General features: G+C 40.7%; 2 protein-coding genes across 8 annotated transcripts in view; one reads left to right on the top strand and one right to left on the bottom strand.

Annotated features, from left to right (window-relative positions):
• Positions 1 to 2,031, bottom strand: part of GALC (galactosylceramidase) — a 68,242-nt gene extending 66,211 nt beyond the window's left edge. The window contains exon 1 of one of the 5 annotated variants that reach the window (XM_073242013.1): positions 1,547 to 2,031. In XM_073242013.1, coding sequence (XP_073098114.1) covers positions 1,547 to 1,696 — 150 coding nt within the window. In that variant the 5' untranslated portion in view covers positions 1,697 to 2,031. The remainder of the gene's footprint in view (positions 1 to 1,546) is intronic. The other 4 variants (XM_036991531.2, XM_073242015.1, XM_073242017.1 and 1 more) reach the window with 4 other exon arrangements.
• Positions 2,032 to 13,477: 11,446 nt separating this feature from the next.
• GPR65 (G protein-coupled receptor 65) overlaps positions 13,478 to 17,174 on the top strand; it is a 29,909-nt gene continuing 26,212 nt past the window's right edge. For 2 of the 3 annotated variants that reach the window (XR_005054033.2, XR_012133729.1), the window contains exon 1: positions 13,478 to 13,552. The gene's annotated coding sequence lies outside the window, so the exon portion shown is untranslated. The remainder of the gene's footprint in view (positions 13,553 to 17,174) is intronic. The other variant, XM_017658878.3, reaches the window with a different exon arrangement.

Here is a 17,174-nt window from a genome sequence, read left to right as displayed (position 1 = left end):
ATAAAGCAAAGACAAGACAAAGGTTACAGAGAGCACAGGACAGGATCAAGTAAATTGTGTTGGGAACCAAGAATAACTATGCCACTGATGCAAGCTCCCAGGTCTGGAGGCCACCTGCAGCACAAACAGGGAACTAAGGAAATCCGCAGCTACGCCCATTCAATATTGCATAAAGCTGGAATGGCCCTCATATCTTCCTTCACGTAAACCTTTGGAATACCCAAATAACATGAATTCACAGCTACTGTGACAGCCAAGAAAGGAATGAAGGACGCATGTCAATTAAATGTAACTGACACCCTGGATGGGATCATGGAACTGAAAAAGAGTATTTGGTAACAACTAAGAAAATATGAAGGAAATTATGGACTTTCATTACTGTTATCAGTGTTGGTGTGACAAACGTACCATACTAATGTGAGATGCTGATAGCAGGAACTGGATGCAGGGTATATGAAAACTGATTGGTCTTGGCAACTCTTCTGTAAATCCAAAACTATTCTAGAAGAGTTTATTAAAAATCAAAACCAACCAACCCTCAGCTCTTGCTCCAGAGCCTTGAATGAGGGAAAAGGTCTCTAAACACTTAGGATGAGAACTAACTAGTGAATTTGCTTAAGATGCATATTCTCCAACCAGTTCCAGAACTGCAAAGTCAGAATGGGAGTTGAGGGAGGCCAGAATTTGCTTTCTAACTAGCACACCTGGTTCTAACAGCGAGCCACTAAATTGGTTGTTAACCCAGTATTTCCCCCTCACACACAAAAATAGCCACCAATGAGGCACTGACCATCCCAGGGGGCAACCCGCCCCCACCCTGGGCCATGAGCATCTTCAGGCAACACATCAGTAAACAATTCTAGACCATCAATCGATACTCGTGGAGTCTGCCATTAAATAAACACACACACACACACACACACACACACACGTCGCAGATGGTTTCAGGCCTCTAAGCTTCGATGATACTCGTGGAGTCTGCCATTAAATAAACACACACACACGTCGCAGATGGTTTCAGGCCTCTAAGCTTCCTAAAGAGCCCTGAAGGCACATGTCAAGCCTCCAAACAAAGACCTAGTCGGTACTGTCTCCTCTGAAGAGTCCAACACCATGGCGCCCTAGCGACCCTGGGCTACTGACTCCACGATCCGCTTTCCGAAAACAGGAGAGGCACAGCCTAAGCATCCCAGTGAGGCATCCTCCTCCGCGGGCAGATGCTCCTCTGGAGCGACCCTCCTGAAATGCCCTCTCCACCGCCTACGGCAGCGCAGGTCCCGCTGCCAGGGAAAGGGGTCAGGCCTCGTCGCTAACTAGACCTGTCTGTCACTTGGTGGACCTCCGAGTCCTCACCTAGTAAATCTAAGTGCTCTAGAGGTTCATCTTAGAGGAGCAAGCACCGGTCCCAGCCCCACTGCAGGCGCCTCCACCCCGCGAGTCAAAAGGCGCCCGCCCCAAGGGGGTCCGACCCCGAGTGCCTCGAAACACGGGGCCACACCGCGGGGGCTTGTGGGGCGGGACCGGGTGGGCCAACGGCGTGTCTCACCCCGCCGCCGCTAACCGCGCCGATGCCGTCGAACTCCCGGCCCAGCCCATCGGAGTCGTCGAGCACGTACGTGCTGCCGAACGCCAGCAGAGCGCACTGCAGCAGGGGCACCGCGGCCCGGCCCGTCGAACCCGCGGCAGCCGTCGGCATGGCTTTCCCTTGCCGTTGCCGGGACGCCTGGAGCAGGTTCTCAGCCGGTTTGCGGGTCACATGACTCCGGCCCCCAGGGAGGCGGGTCCTGTCGCCGCCATGATGGAAAAGGGCGCGAGGCTGCTGACGACGGCGACGCCATCTTGAATGCGGGCAACAGGTCTTCGAGGCAGCCTCCGTAGTGTTGTGAGACTAAGAACCTTTTTCTGGTGGCGCCTCTGTCAGGATCGGGCTGGCCTTCACTGCTTCTCACTTCCCTGCTTCTGTGATGGCCTCGCCTGCTGGAGCACTTTAGCGAAGAGGAGGTGGATGCCCAGCGCCTGCCAAGGGAACTAGATCTTCCCCAGCAGCTCACTGCACAGCCACCTCCCGCCAGTCTGCGGCAAAGCAAGAAGGCGGACCGACCTCACCTGCGGACCCCCACCAAGTGCCAGCTCAGATGTCACCTTGGTCGAGTCATTTAGCTTTCGGAGACTGAGTTCCCTTTTATGTAAGATGAAGAAAAGTAGCCATGGGGGAATATAATTAAAATACTAGTACAGTAATAGGTACCCTGAATCATGGCTGAACGCGTCTCACACTTGGCAAATGTTAACTGACAAGGTTCTGCGTTCTGGCAGCAAATCTGTGTCTTCAGCTTTTAGCTGCATAAACTGCTTTCCCCTGCCAGGCAGCTAACCCTAAATCGGTAGGAAAGTTGTGAATTATCTTGAGGTTTCGTCCACATCCTGCATTGTTCTGAGATCTCTGACTTTCTTGATGTGGAGCAAATTGAAGAGACTCAGAGGCTGCAGAGAAAGCATTTCTGATCTCGGGACTCTCCCTAGGCAGAGCCACAAAATGGGTTGTCAGTGTCTGCACAAGCCCCTGAGACACCAAAAGGGCAAGGGGAAGACCCAAAGGCTCTGGCACTCATGAGCCTTGATATGCAGGGTCCAATCTGAAGTCAGTTGTTTTGCCAGTTTACCACACACCTAAATTTACTTTTCAGGGCCACAATTACACTAGGAGAAAAATTTTTATCTGGGAAATGCCATAAACACCCTCATGAGGCCCTTCTGATACCTCTAAATTCTTAATGAACAGTGGCTCTGCTCCCTCTTTATGTCTTCTTAAAGTATGATAGATCTATTCTGGTTTACCAAGGACAATCCCAGCTTATGTCTATTGTCCTAACGTAATTATTAATAGTGCCCCTTTCACCCTTAAAGTGTTCTGGCCTGGGCAGTAAGTTATACAGTCCCCTGTATATGGACCACTTATTTTCTACTATTTTTTTCTTTTCCCAGTACAGCACATATCTGAAATTTCTACCTTCCCTACTACCACAGTTCTGTGAGACAAGTCAATAAATACCCAGTTGCATAGACTGACCTTCCCAGAACTTAATGATTCATCCACTCTAACACAATATTTTAAGCATGAGTTGAAGCACCACTGGGTGTAAGCCAAGGTGAAAATCAAGTGAATGCTAAGCTTCCTACTTACCCAAAGATTTTTACATTTGTGATATGCATATTAACATGGCTAGAAGAGAAGTACCAAGGTGAAAATAGAGGAAAATACCATACACGTGAAATTGGGAAGTTGAAACCATAACAGCAGATACCATGTAGTACCATTGCACCTTGTATTTTGAAGGCATGCCAAAAGTATTGGTGCATTGTGTAATATCTGTAGAAGAGGAAACAGAATATTAAGCAGAAGTGTCTTCGCACCCAGGATATATCACTAATTCCTCTTAATTCATATAGCAATGTAGTCCCTTACCAGAGACAGTAACTCACTACAAATTTCTAATCTATGCTCAGGAAACCATTAAACAAGGTTTCTAATAAAAAAGCAATTAAGTGCAAGCTGAGAAAGATCCTTGGATTACTGGGCACAACCCTCAAATTTGGTCAAGATGTGAGATAAAGTGAAATGACAGTTATCAGATAAGTGATCATGTGTTCAACTGCCCTTGTTTCTGTGGTCTCAGAGTCCCTAAAAGAAATGAATCATTAAGAAAGGAAGGTATCTTGGATCTCAAATTCCAGGTGAGTTTAAAAAGTAAGGACAGCTTCTCTCTTAAATAAGCAGTGTTTCTGAGTATCATAACTACTTCAGCCGCAGCAAATTCCTCATTTTTCTAAAATGAAAAATGTGATAAAAATTAGATGGTCTCTTGAGAACGATGAGAGATCTTGCCTTTAAATAAAGTCAGTGATAGAGTCTATAGCAATCTGTAGTCTCACTTTAGGAAATGGCTTTTACTTTTAGAAATCTTGAGTTAGGCTCTCAGGAATTCAAGGGCAGAGGCCAAGTCTTCCTCTTTCTACTCCCTAAGTGCAGCGTCCAAGCCATGGTAGGTACTCAATATGTATTAGCTGAATTGAACTTAAAAAAAAATCACTGAAGATGGTGCCTCAGATCACTGGGGAAAGGAGATGGACTTTTTTAAAATGGTGGTGGGACTACTAGAAAACTATTTGGAAAAAGGTCAAATTTTAGATCTACACCTCACACTACATATAAATTCCAAATGGATAAAGCTCTAGATGTAAAAAGAAAATGAATCCTTCCAAGTTCTAAACATGGGTAAATTCCTGTGCAACTTGGGGTTCTAAATAGGACTCAATATCTCAATACAACGAAATAAAAGTTTTGTTTCTTTTAAAAAATCGCTGAATAATCTCATATAAGGTGATAAGAAAAATGGATTATTTACAAAAGAAGTTGGAAACATTCTTTAAAGTAAGAGTCCCCTGGGACATAAAAGAATATACACTATTTTCTCTTCCTGAACTATCTTGTAGCATCTGTTGTTCATCTGATCTTTTCAACTTGGACATAAGTTGCTTGACTGCAATTATTAATTGTATCACCCTGTTCAGTGACTTCTAAATCATGAGCACCAGTTCTGTTAATTCAGGGCTTTATATAAAGACTATTTTAAGAAGTTCAGCAGACAGTATCCACAATGAAATAAATTATACATTGCTTACTAAACACTGCATTAAGTATAACTACAGATAAAAACTGTTAAAGCAAGGAGCAATATGGTATAGTAGTTAAAATATCATACCTGGAGACCCAGCTTCAACTCTCTCCTTGCTCCTACTTAGCTGTGTGATTTTGGCCAAGTTACTTTACTTCTTTAGACTTCAGTTTACTCATCCATAAATAGAGGTGATGATAGTAATTTATATGAAGTTCACTGACTTAATACTTATATAGCACTTAGAGGAGTAACCAACACATACTACATGCTATAGAAATGTGTATTACATTAATAATAACAGAAATGACATACAAACTTAACTATAGTATAACTTTTGAGTTTATTGCTCTCCACAAAGCTAAGATAATCCCAGTGCTGACAGAAATAAGCACGGCTATTATATTAAGAGTTTATTCAGAGCCTTACTTAGGACCATGGCCCAAAAACAGTTAATTAGAGAAAGAGTTCTGATCAGACTGTTCTGCCAGCCCTTTGTCCAAAAATAGTTTATATGCCTTTTTATAACAAGGGATACATTAATCAACATATTAGAGCAGCGCGTCAAGGGTACATTTGGTTAGTTTGTTAAAAGAACAGACTATGCACATTCCGATGCTATCTTCGTGTGAGGAGACGAGGTTTAGAATTGTTACTAATTCTCCTACAGAATTCTATCAAGGATGTGAGAACCAGGTTCCTGTTCAGTGTGTCTTTGAAAATTCAAGGCAGTTTCTCTTCTCACCCATAGGTGAGGAGCTATTCAGTCTTGCTCACACAGGCAGCAATGGCTGTATGGCTTCGTCACAGAACAGCCGGAGTTGTCCTGGCTGATTCAGGTCCTCCATAGCTTGCATGGCCCTCCTTGCCTGTGGGACCACCATGGAAGAGCATTAAAACATTATTTTACATCATACTGGGGAAAAGGATTATTCCTGTCTGTGTACTGGTCTGAATGTTTTTATCCCATTCTTGTTGTCTGCAATCATCCCACATGGCGGATCACCCATGGTGTGAGCCTTGGAAGGCAGATTCCACCTCCTTCAGGAGTGAAGGTGCCTAATGCTCTTCCCACCCCCAGCAGCACCAGCTCTGGAGGTGACCAGGGCTCCCTCAACCTGCAACTTCGATCTTGGAAGACTATGGTGCTGCTGAGAATATAACAGCGTATTTTGGTTATAAGAAAAAACGCTGGAGTCACGTCAGAGTCCAGAGGAGGCAGCCACAGAAAGGCTCTATCAGAGGGGCCTCAAGTGCCCAGAGCAGTGGGGTCAGAAGTGCCATCCTAGCCTACTGCTCAGGTAGGGTGACCTCTGCTGTCTTCCTGGTCCGTTGGTCCTTTGACTCCAGCCCATTTCACCAGCTGGGTTCTGCAGCCTCAGCAGCAATTTTGTGCCACCTCCTGATTTCTTTCTAAGTCATCCATTTCCTGCTCAAGTTAGTCACAGATGGTGCTATTACCTGCAACAAAGAACCTGACTAATACACCAAATTACAGTCCAGCATGGAGGGGATAATTGCAAAGAATTATCGGCCTCTATATCTGCATTTCCCTGTTGTAAGCACAGCTTTTACCACCTATAGCTCTTTTGCTGATGATTGTTACTGCTCAGATAAAGGAACTCCAGGAAGTTTTGCTATCCTCCTATGTTTCACCTGTGAATGCTCTTTGAATTGTCAGTACCTATTTCTGCATGGCTACCAGCAGAAGAATTCAGAGCCCTCAGTAATAGCACACTATTGAGTATATGGTTGATCCCCAATCAATAAATTTATAATCAAAGTCATCAGGAAAATTTAGAATTGTTTTCAAAAAATGTATATGTTGGTTAAATTGCAGAATTTCCAGAATCTTCTACCTGGCCTTAGTCTATTTACATATCAATAGGTATTTATTGCTGCAGCCTGCCCCAGCCTCTGGGGCAAGGAGTGGAGAAATGGCCATTCTCTTCTTCTGTTCATTCCTGGTACGTAATTGGTCTGGCATCTTTCAGTCACCAACGACCCACAGTGGAGCTCTTCCTGGAAGTGGATGGGAAGTGGAGAGCATACCAAGGCAGCAGAGAGAGAGCAGCGGCCAGAAGAGATGGACAGAGCCAGGCCTACTCAGCAAATTCGAGCAAGCTGTGAGCAATGAAAAGCCTTTCTCCCAACCTGCTCTTTCCCTTGACCCCCTTCAGTTTCCCCGATTTCACATGTGATTTGCCCTCGGCCAGGAACGCCCTTCCCCTCAAGAGCTACAGTGTACTTTGGTGTCCGAGGGGAAATCTGTTGCATAAACCACATAACCACTGTATGTTTTGGGAGCTCACAACTGTGTGTGAATACTCAGGACTGGAAATGGGAAACGATAGTTCTCCATTTCTTTTTATAGACTGTGCATTAAAAGCAACCGTTTGTTCCTCTCTGTAGACAACTGACAGGTGCTATCTTCCACGGTTTACCTCATGCTTCTCTCATGATCTGGAAATATCCTTTCTTCCATAACTAAATGTCTAAAGTATTCTCTTTCTTTAAGATACATCTCAATGCTACCTCCTTCTTAAGTTTTTCTTGATTTATATGCTTAATCTTCCCTCTCTCTAATCTCTCATGTATCTTCTTTACAAGACTCAAAGGTTGGACAAAAGTTAAGTCTCACGTCTGATTCATTATAATTTCTATTACAGTGGTACAGTGTTATCCTGTAGCACAGTGTTTGTTCATAATAAATACCTAATGTCTGTTGAAAAATTTTGTGGAATAAATGACATAATACAAAATAAAGATTCGCTGTAAGAATGTTTAACGCCAAGTTCAAAATAATGTTTTTAACCTGCTGCCAAAATTCCACTGTGTCTGTAACTGCTTGCATGTCCAACCCATAGAATTGAAATTTATTTTTTTTACAGAAAACAGTTTTTTAATCAGCAGAACTAATCATAAGTATTAGAAACTTTTTAAAAAGTGATTAAGAACATACCATAAACCCAGAGAGTTAACAGCATATTTTGGTTATAAAAGAAGGAAAATTTCTTGAATATTGAATAAAGGAATATTTCTTGAATATTGCCTGAATTAACCCTGAGTTCATGATTTCCTCTTGCATGGGACTACGGGCCCCTAGTCTCCATGTCACATTTACAGTGACTCAACACTATATGTAACTGACTTAGTTATCTGTTGCTATGTAACGAGGTATCCAAAATTGAGTAGCTTAAAGCAACAGATCTTTAGAATCTGCCCATTTCTGTGGGTCATGAATTCAGTAGCACCTTCATGGGGTGCTTCTAACTCTGGCTCTCTCTTGGGGTTGCAGTAAGTATGTTAGAAGGAACTGTAATCATCAGAAAGCCTGAAGATTCACTTCCAGAACGTCTCACTCCCATACTGTGGCTCCCTCAGATGCTCACCATGTGGGAGTTTTCTCACAACATGGCAGCTGGCTTCCCTCAGACCAAGTGATCGGAGAGAGGGGAGAAGTCATGGGAGAGGTCTGACCTAGTCTCCAAAATAGCACACAGTCACTTCTGCTTTATTCTCTTCACTAGAAGTGAGTCACTAAGTCTAGCCCACACTCAAGCAGAGGGAAAGAGGCTTTGCCTCGAAAGGAAGAGCATCAAAGAATTTGTGAACGCATTTTAAAGTGACCACACTTACCCATGATACATTAACCTACTCATATGACATAGTATTAAGTACTGTAGTAACCAATACCTGGTGGATTTATTTAAAGAATAGGTATTATAACACACCATAAAAATTTACTCCATTACTATACTTTTGGTAAAGTATTTTAGCATCCTCTAAAAAAGCACTGCGGAGACTAGAGACTCTCAGAATATTTCCTATAAAATTGCAGGTTTTCCTATCACTCTTGGAGTTTCACTATCATCTCTGCTGTGCCCACTGTGTGAATTTTGATGCTACCCACAGGGTTAGCAGAACCTGCCTTCACCAGCCCGAGTGCCACAAAACCCACACCAGTCATGCTGGCTACAGATCCTCCTTCCCATCTGTCCCTGGCCCCACTGCCTCAGCTGACTCAATTTTTTTGCCAGTCATCTGTACTTCTTCTTTGCCCTGTCCCTTGACTTAAATTTTACTGCATGTCTTGGTTGCATCTGTATTCATGAGACACTTTTTTGGATCTTCAATCTTAAATTGTTAACTCTGAACTATCCCTACCATAAGCAAATTCAACAGAGCAGACACTTCCTTAAGGACTTAACTTACTATCCTGACTTCAAAAATCAAGCTGATCAGCAGTTCTGCACACCTACAATGCAAAAGAGGAAACTATTTGGAGTTAATATACTTCTTAACATTTGATTAAGTTATTTCAATACATAGGTGCAAGAAGGGCATTAAAATGTATTTGTGTAACTTAACAGACATCAAGAAATATGTATTCAATCTTCTAAAAAACTGTTTAGAATATTAAAAACTCTAGTCTTAGGTTTGATAACATATTTCCATTTTAACTTTTACAATCTTAAGCATGTTCTCACTTAACCTTCAAGTCAAAAACATTTGCAAGTATGAAATGAGAAGCTGTATTAGTTCATTTTTTTAAAAGGTGGAACCAAATGAACTAACAGTATACTAATGCAGAGTGGAATTTAATTACTGATGAGGAGTCTCTAGGGTTAAAGTGACCAAAGTAGGCAAAAATTTGAATAGAAAGTGCTTCTAAGCTCTTCCCCTTTCCCAGTACCAATGCCATCCGTTATTCTCAAGTTTGGAACATCCAAGCACTTGGAGGGCTTGTTTTAATACACATCACTGGACTCCAGCCCCGGAGTTTCTGACTCACTGAGCCTGGGCTGAGTCCAGAATTATAGTTGTCAATCATTCTCAGATGACATTAATGCTGCTAATCTTAAGGACCACTTGAAGAACCACTCATGTGAATGGATTCTGGCAAGCTTCACCATCCTGTAGCAGCCAGCTAAGGCTTTGCATGGGAATACCCTACCCCTCCCAGGAATATTTGCATCTCTAGAAAGGAAACCTGAAGATAAAGCTTTCAAGAACCAAAAGAAAGATTTTCTAATAGTTGCATTTTAGGCTTCTTGCCAAGTATTGAGAAAAATATTTTGCTCAGTAGTCGCATTCAAGAGCTTAACAAATGTTTGTTGAATTACACACCTTGGATCAAATGTGTGATCTTAATGCTGTGGTTTCTCGTCTCAGGTCATAACCACATATGCAAGATATAGAACATTGTTTGTCTTTCTATAACTCAACTAAAACTCTGTTTCCATCCACCATTCTGTCAAGGTCATGGGCAATTCAGAGTCCAATCTCTTCTTCCTCTGGGCTCCACCTGTATTGGTGTGCTAGGGCTGCCATAACAAAATGCCACAGACTGGGGGACTTAGCCAACAGAAATTAATTTTCTCACAGTCCTCGAGGCTGGAAAATCCAAGGTCAATGTGTTAGTAGGTTTAGTTTCTTCTGCAGTTCTCCTTTGATTGCAGGTGGCTGCGTTCTTTCCATGTCCTCACATGGACTTTTCTGGGTGCATGTGCATCCCTGTGTCTGTGTGTGTGTGTCCAACTCTCCTCTTCTGATAAGGACACTGGTCAAATTACATTAGGGCCCATGCTAACAGTTTCATTTTAACTTAACCACCTCTGTAAAGACCACATCTCAAATATAATCATATTCTGAAGTACTAGGGGTTAGGGCTTCTACATATGAATTTTGGCAGACATGTGGGGAGACGCAATTTAGCCCATAACACCATCTAAGATCAGGGCATTTGCATGTTGCCAAAGCTGGAGGTCAGGAGCTCAACCCCTGGTTCTCAGAGATGCCCCTGCATCAATACTGACCTGTCCTGAGATGCCCTCATTCCCTTCTGGTCTCTAGGAGTCAGAAACCTGAGTTGTCCTTCATCAATAGTGTCACTTCTGTGACACCCTGGGCCACTGGCAGCACCTGGAGGTAGGCTGAGACCTTCCATCATTTCTGTGTGCCCCCCAAGACCTTCAAGAAATCATTCTGCTCCACCTGGACTATGCTGAGCACGGGGAACTTGCCTGTCACAGCTGCACTCATGAGTCTTGCACCTACCTGGACTTCACAGTCCACTCTCCTTCCCAGCCCGTGCAACTCACTGGGGTAACTGTTACTCCACCCCCACCTCAGGGTTTTCTGCAGAGGCAGTCAGAAGGCAGAGTGCCATCTCAGACCACTGCATCTGAGCTCTCCAGACTTCCTTTCTTACAACCTAAGCTCAACCTCCACCAGGCAGAAAAACCCTTTTCTGTTCTTGGTGACAGGAAGTTTTCACATAATTCAACAGGTATTCTCCTAAGACTGTTGTTGTCTGTGCCTCGGGTCTTTGTGTTCTGAGCTGACTCAAGCTTTTGAAACTCCAAATTTAAGGTTGTCTTCTCCCTCCACCCCCACCTCTGACCTTTCTGCCAAGACTCCCTTCTCCGAGGCAATAAATGCAAAATGGCTGAGTGTGTGGCACGGGGCTGGGGTAAAATGAAATGTGGGGAACTCTATCAGTATTTCAGAACATACCCTGCCCTGTTTGGTTTCTGCTTTAGCTAGTGAAATCACACAGACAGGACAATGTGGTCTCACAAAGGACCCTTCATCAGCAGATTAGGCCCAGACACTGCCTGCCCCATGGAGAAGTTGGAACTGGGCAGAACCACACTCTCTCCCCCTTTTCCCCAGAGGTGGCCCAAACGTCCTGCCACTGACCAGTGTTGGCTGTCCATTTGGTGGCCTCAGAAGACCGGATAAGTGACACACCAACCCCCTCAGGGCAGTGTTCTGAATAACTTGCTAATGAGTTTTTTCCATCTTGGAGGCCGTGAAATGTCACAGACTCAATGGTCTGACATTTCCAATCCACCCTTAGATGGCCCCGTGTTGGAAATACAGTATTACCACATATTCTGGACTAAAAAAGAAGCAAATTTACTAAAAGTTGTTCAATATCTTACTGTGTAGAACAGGCAAGGTTTTAGCAGAGTACAGCTATGATTTTTCTGTTTAATCAGAAGTGAAAGTTTTTGTTTCTTATGTTTTTTTTAAACTACATCCTTTTTTTGTTTTTAAAGAGCAAAATACATAAATATTTGATACAGATATGAAAATATACTTTCCCTAAAAGCAGAAGTTTAGTCTATCTGGGTAAAATAAGAGATTGTGGGAGCCTTGAAATACCCATGTAAAGAAGCCACAGATAACTGGATGTACAAAACTAAGCAGAAATGAGAATTTTGGATTAGAGTCATGAGTAAACTGAAATCATTACTTTCATTTTTATAAAGGCTTAAGGGTTTTATTATTAATTTTCCATGTTAGACTTACATTTTTCATGGTTTCAGTAAAAATATCAGTATTATGAATTTGTAAGTGACTGTATGCTAAATTACTTTGTAAACTCTCATGTACTTTATAAATGCAAGTTATCGCTTTTATTATTCTCTATGCAAGACCTACAAAGGAAGTACAGAAAACCTGTTGCGTTCAATAAAGAAATTGTATTGATGAGAAAAGGAGGTGAGAATGAAAAAGAAAAAGGCTTTTTAGTTAGGGTCTTAAAATTTCAATTTGGGGAGTACAGATTCAGGCCCGTACCTAAATAGTGTCCCACATGTAGGGTGAAAGCAAGAGGTTTGTAAGGAGGAAGAGACAGGGATGGGGGATAATTACATGCATTAAGAAAAGAAAAAGAGTTTTCTATGGGTGTTTCAACAAGCAAAGCTACTCTGAGTGTTATGTTGACAGACCACTGATTCTATCCTCCGAAAATGCATGCCTGTCAGACTCATAATCAGGATGCCCATGCTCCTGCTGACTTCTCAAACAATTGCTCAAAACAATTGCTGTTTTGCACTGTCCAAAAGTTTTGGCCCAGTTCAAACAAAGGCGACTAAGGCAGCTTCTCACAGTGGCCACTCTAGCTCCATTTTAAAATGCCTCCAATCCTCCCAGTTTTTCACACTATTATATCCAGACTAACCCCAAGATTAAAAGTCTAGATTATATCATGTCTTTCTCAAATAAATTTTCAAGTTTCATAAAATTATTGATTTGCCTAGGCCAGTTTGTTCAACAGTTTTAGCAATCTCTGTCCTCTATCCCAAGAGGAGACTCAAAGGAGAAAATGATTTTACAGCAAAATACTATATAGCTAATCCCCTTGGTCCCCTAAAACAACAACAAAAAAAGACTTTACAAAGTTGACTATGTTAACCCCACCATCACTGCCATTAAGCAAGGAAACATGCTCATTAGATACCCAACCCTCATTCCCCCTTTTCTGTTTTCCTCCTAGGAAGTCGATCACCCTGAATCCACCCTGAATCCATCTACAACGCCCTCTCTACCTCATAGATCCAATGACTCATCCTCTCTTTTTTGTACCTTTCTTGGAGTACTTATCCATTTTTGCTCTTGTAGCATGGTTATTATTGAACGTTTCATCCTCCTTCACTAGGTGATAAGCTCCTTATGGGATACAGCCAGGTCCTATTCATGTCCCAGCACAATGCCCTAAGAGTATAATAGGTAAATGTATTGACGGAGTAAGTGATTGTCTAAGTGGGAAAATGAATAAATGAAATTCCAGTACATATTCTATTAAATAAAGCACATGAAATATCACTATACAACTGTGATTAAAGAGAAGAGTGAGTTAAATACTACAGTAAATGATAAAAACGTTAAAAATATTTAGGAGACTTCTTTTGCTCAAAGTTAGATAATGTACATCCTTTTCATTGAGATGCTACTTCCTCATTGGTTGATGATGAAATATGAGTGCAATTTCCTGTCCCCTCCACAGTGTTGGTTTCTCATCTTGTTGCAAGCATATTTATCTGGCTCCTCAGTTGACAAAATCATCACCCCAAGAAACATGGGTAAGTAAAAGATTAAAATATAAATTTTTAAGTAGATAACATACTTTTGCTTGATTGTAATGTTTGCAACATTTTATGTAATTTAATACGTGTAGTGTGATAAATGTGATATTTAAAATACTGTATAAATGCATATAAATCAAAGCATTATAAAAGAAAGAGAAATGAGGATGACACGTGGTTTCCTTTTCATTCAACAGTGGTAAGAGGATGTCAAAATTTACATTTAGAAATAGGTAAAATTATCAATATACAAAAGAGGACTGTTCATGCTCTATTTCCTCTTCAGGAAACAGTACATTGGCAAACTGAAGTGTTTAGGAAGAAATCTACCATCTTTTGGCCATCACGCTATCTGGCACTATTTCCTCATACAATGGTCTAAGTGCTACTTTTTATAGCATCAGAAATAATGTGAATTTTAGAAATGATATTTCCAGTATTAATAAGTATTAATAAGTAATTCTTAGTGTCTTTCATATTGTTTGCCACATGGTAGAGTCTTAATAAGTAGCTATTAAACTGATAAATGAAGTTGAACATTTCTTCTAACACTGTAGGAAAACCTATCTTTTGATCTTTGTCATCAGAGACTTGTACTATTTTAGTAGCTAGTTAAGAATAGATGTATTTTAATATGCTGTGGATTATCTTCTTTTGTCATGTGGTAAAAATTAAAATCAAAATTAAGAACATGCACATTTTTCAGCACTGGTTCTCAGAATAGTATTTTCAAGATTTGATTAAAGTAGTCAAAATAATCTCTGAAAAGATGTATGAATAATAGAATTGCATATTCCATTAAAATCTCAGATTCATACAAATGAAGTGAACACCTATTATCTGCTGAGCCTGGTATCATATGTGAAATGTTCCTGTACAAATTATACCCTGAGTGCCTCCAGCTTCTCTGCTGTGCTCGAGGTAGATGGCCAAAGATGACCACCTTTCAGGAAATGTAGGTGACAGCACAAAGGACACAGTGTTGCCGTTAAAACAGTAATACCCACTAACATATAGTGAAGGCTTACCATGTGCCATGTGCTAGGTACTTTGCTTCATCTCATTTAATCCTCACAACAGTTCTATGACCCAGATGTTAACTTACACCAGGAAAAACTGAAACAGAGAAGTAAGAAAACACAGATGGCCACACAGAGTGAACACATGCTATTCAAAAAATGGTGCTCATAGACTTGTTTGATTCAGGGTTGCCAGAAACCTTCCATTTGTAAAAAATATAAACCTGTGAAGCACAATAAAGTGAAATGTAATAAACAGGACATGCTTATATTTATGTTATTTACTGTTTGTTTTGTTTTGCTTCTGTAAGTGACTTTTTATATATGAGGAAAGAAGTAAAATATCATTTCTTAAGAAGGCACATTATGCTCAACCTGTAGGTACTACAGATGTTGACTGTCAAGATTCTCCATATCTCATCTCAATAGGGCCTTTTGATTTCACTTTTTAACTTTTAATCACAATATAACATATGCAGAAAAATGCACATATCCTCAGTGTACAGCTTTATAACTTTTGGCAAACTGAACTTAGTCATGGAATCAATACTCACAGCAAGAAACAGAACATTACCAAATTCTCAGAAGTAATCAATATACTGTGGATTATCTTCTTCTGGCATTTGGTAAAAATCAAATTTTTAAATATACAAATTTCTCTACACTGGTCCTAAAAATAATTTTCTCAAAATTTGATTGAAGTAATCAGCATAATCCTCTTCCAGTCGTTACCTGGCTCCTCCTCCTAGGTAACAGCTGTCTGATTCCTCTTTTATTTTTTAATAACAATTAAATATTTAATAATTACATTCCCCATGTTTGTTTGCAACAATTCAGAGCGACTTTTTGTTGAGAAGGAAGAGAAATTCACAGTAGTTGTTCCTAATTGTCATTATATATATATATATTATGTATCTCACAGTCTTATTCACATTTTCTTCATTACTATGAGTGACGAAAGACTAACTTCAACTTTAAAACAATTCACAGAGGATTTGTGAACTGAACAATAGACTCTTCAAAATTCAGACTCATGACTCTAAAATCTGGGAGACAGTTTTCTGTTAGTGTGGTAGCAGGATACTCTCTCATCTTAGCCATGTATTTCTAAAATCGAGTGTAGGAAAAATAAAAGCCTAAGTAATACTGTTATATTATCCACTTTAATTTACTGAAAAGAAACACTTTTAACCTTTCAAAGATGTTGACAGACATATGGCAACCTAACAACACATTGTCCCTGAGTGTGAGGACATGTTGTGAGGTGGTGTTATTTACAAGTCTATTTGAAGCCCATGTACTCTAACAGAGAACATAAGAATGACGTCTTCTAGATAATGTGGGGTTATTTTATATCTGCTTTGCAGAAATGATTATTTTCAGGTCATTTTCTTTAATTATAACTGATATTATAGGTGGAGATTTGTGCTAATCTGCTGGCACTATACTATTTAGCTGGAAAGAAAATATTCTCTTCCCTCTCAACAGACCGAGTCTGCACTATTGCAAAAATACCTCAGATTTCTTGTACAAAAGGCAGAAGAAAAAATACTAAGAGTCTTGTACAAAAGGCAGAAGACAAAAATACTTAAGGCTTTGGTGCTACAACCTGGGATTGTAAATTTGAAAGATTAGGTAGTTGATTTGGGGTTTATTACTTAGTATGTGGCTCGGTACTTCATTGGTGACATAAGGTTATAATAAACAGCACAGAGTTGTGGGGAGATAGAAATTATAACGAATATACATGCCATTAAATATGGTGCCCAGTACATAGAAAGCCTTCAATGAATGGACCACTACCCTGATTTCTGACAGCATAGATTAACTTTTTAACCTGGTTTTTAATCAGATAGTAAATACTCTTTTGTGCCTGCCTTTTTCTGTCTCAATGCATTGTGCTTTTGAGCTTCAACTGAGTTACAGCATGTAACAATAATTTGTTCATGTCCATTGATGTATAGATTTCAATTGTGTTAATACCATTATTTATCTAGTCTACTGTTAGTGGGCATTTGGGTTGGAGGACTATTACAAATAGTCTAAGTGTGAATACTCAAATTCTACCGCATGTCTTTTGGTTAACATATGTATGCATTTCTTTTGAGAATAGACCTAGCAGTGGAGTTGCCGAACCATATGGAACGCATACTTACCAAACAGTTTTCCAACCAATGGTAGATAAGTTCCATTGTGCTACATCCTCGCCAACATGTGATATGTTTTATCTTTTTCATTCTGTTTATTCTGGCGGGTGTGTAGGCATATCTCATTGTGGTTTTGGTTTGTATTTGCCTGATGACTAATGAAGTTGAGCGCATAGATCCAGTGTGAATTCATTGTTGGTCGGAAGTTTTCAAGACCCAGCTAATAGTGTAGACTTAGACCCCAGTCCCAGGTGAGGAACAACCACAGGCCATGAGTACTCAGGGTTTATGGGGTTTTTTTTCAAGAGCTCTTCACAGAAACAAAGCTCAGACAGGGAACTTGACAACTTGCCCTGCTGCCTGCAGAGATCTGTAAAGCTTGTTATTTTATTTTGTTTATTTTCTAATTAACCCTTGGCCTGATGGCAAGGGTCCCCAGATGCTGACATGTGT

This window comes from Manis javanica, chromosome 8, assembly GCF_040802235.1.
Source record: "Manis javanica isolate MJ-LG chromosome 8, MJ_LKY, whole genome shotgun sequence".
NCBI classification, from domain to species: Eukaryota; Metazoa; Chordata; class Mammalia; order Pholidota; family Manidae; genus Manis; species Manis javanica.
Note: the sequence above shows the minus strand (reverse complement) of the source record. Positions and strands in the feature narration are given on the sequence as shown.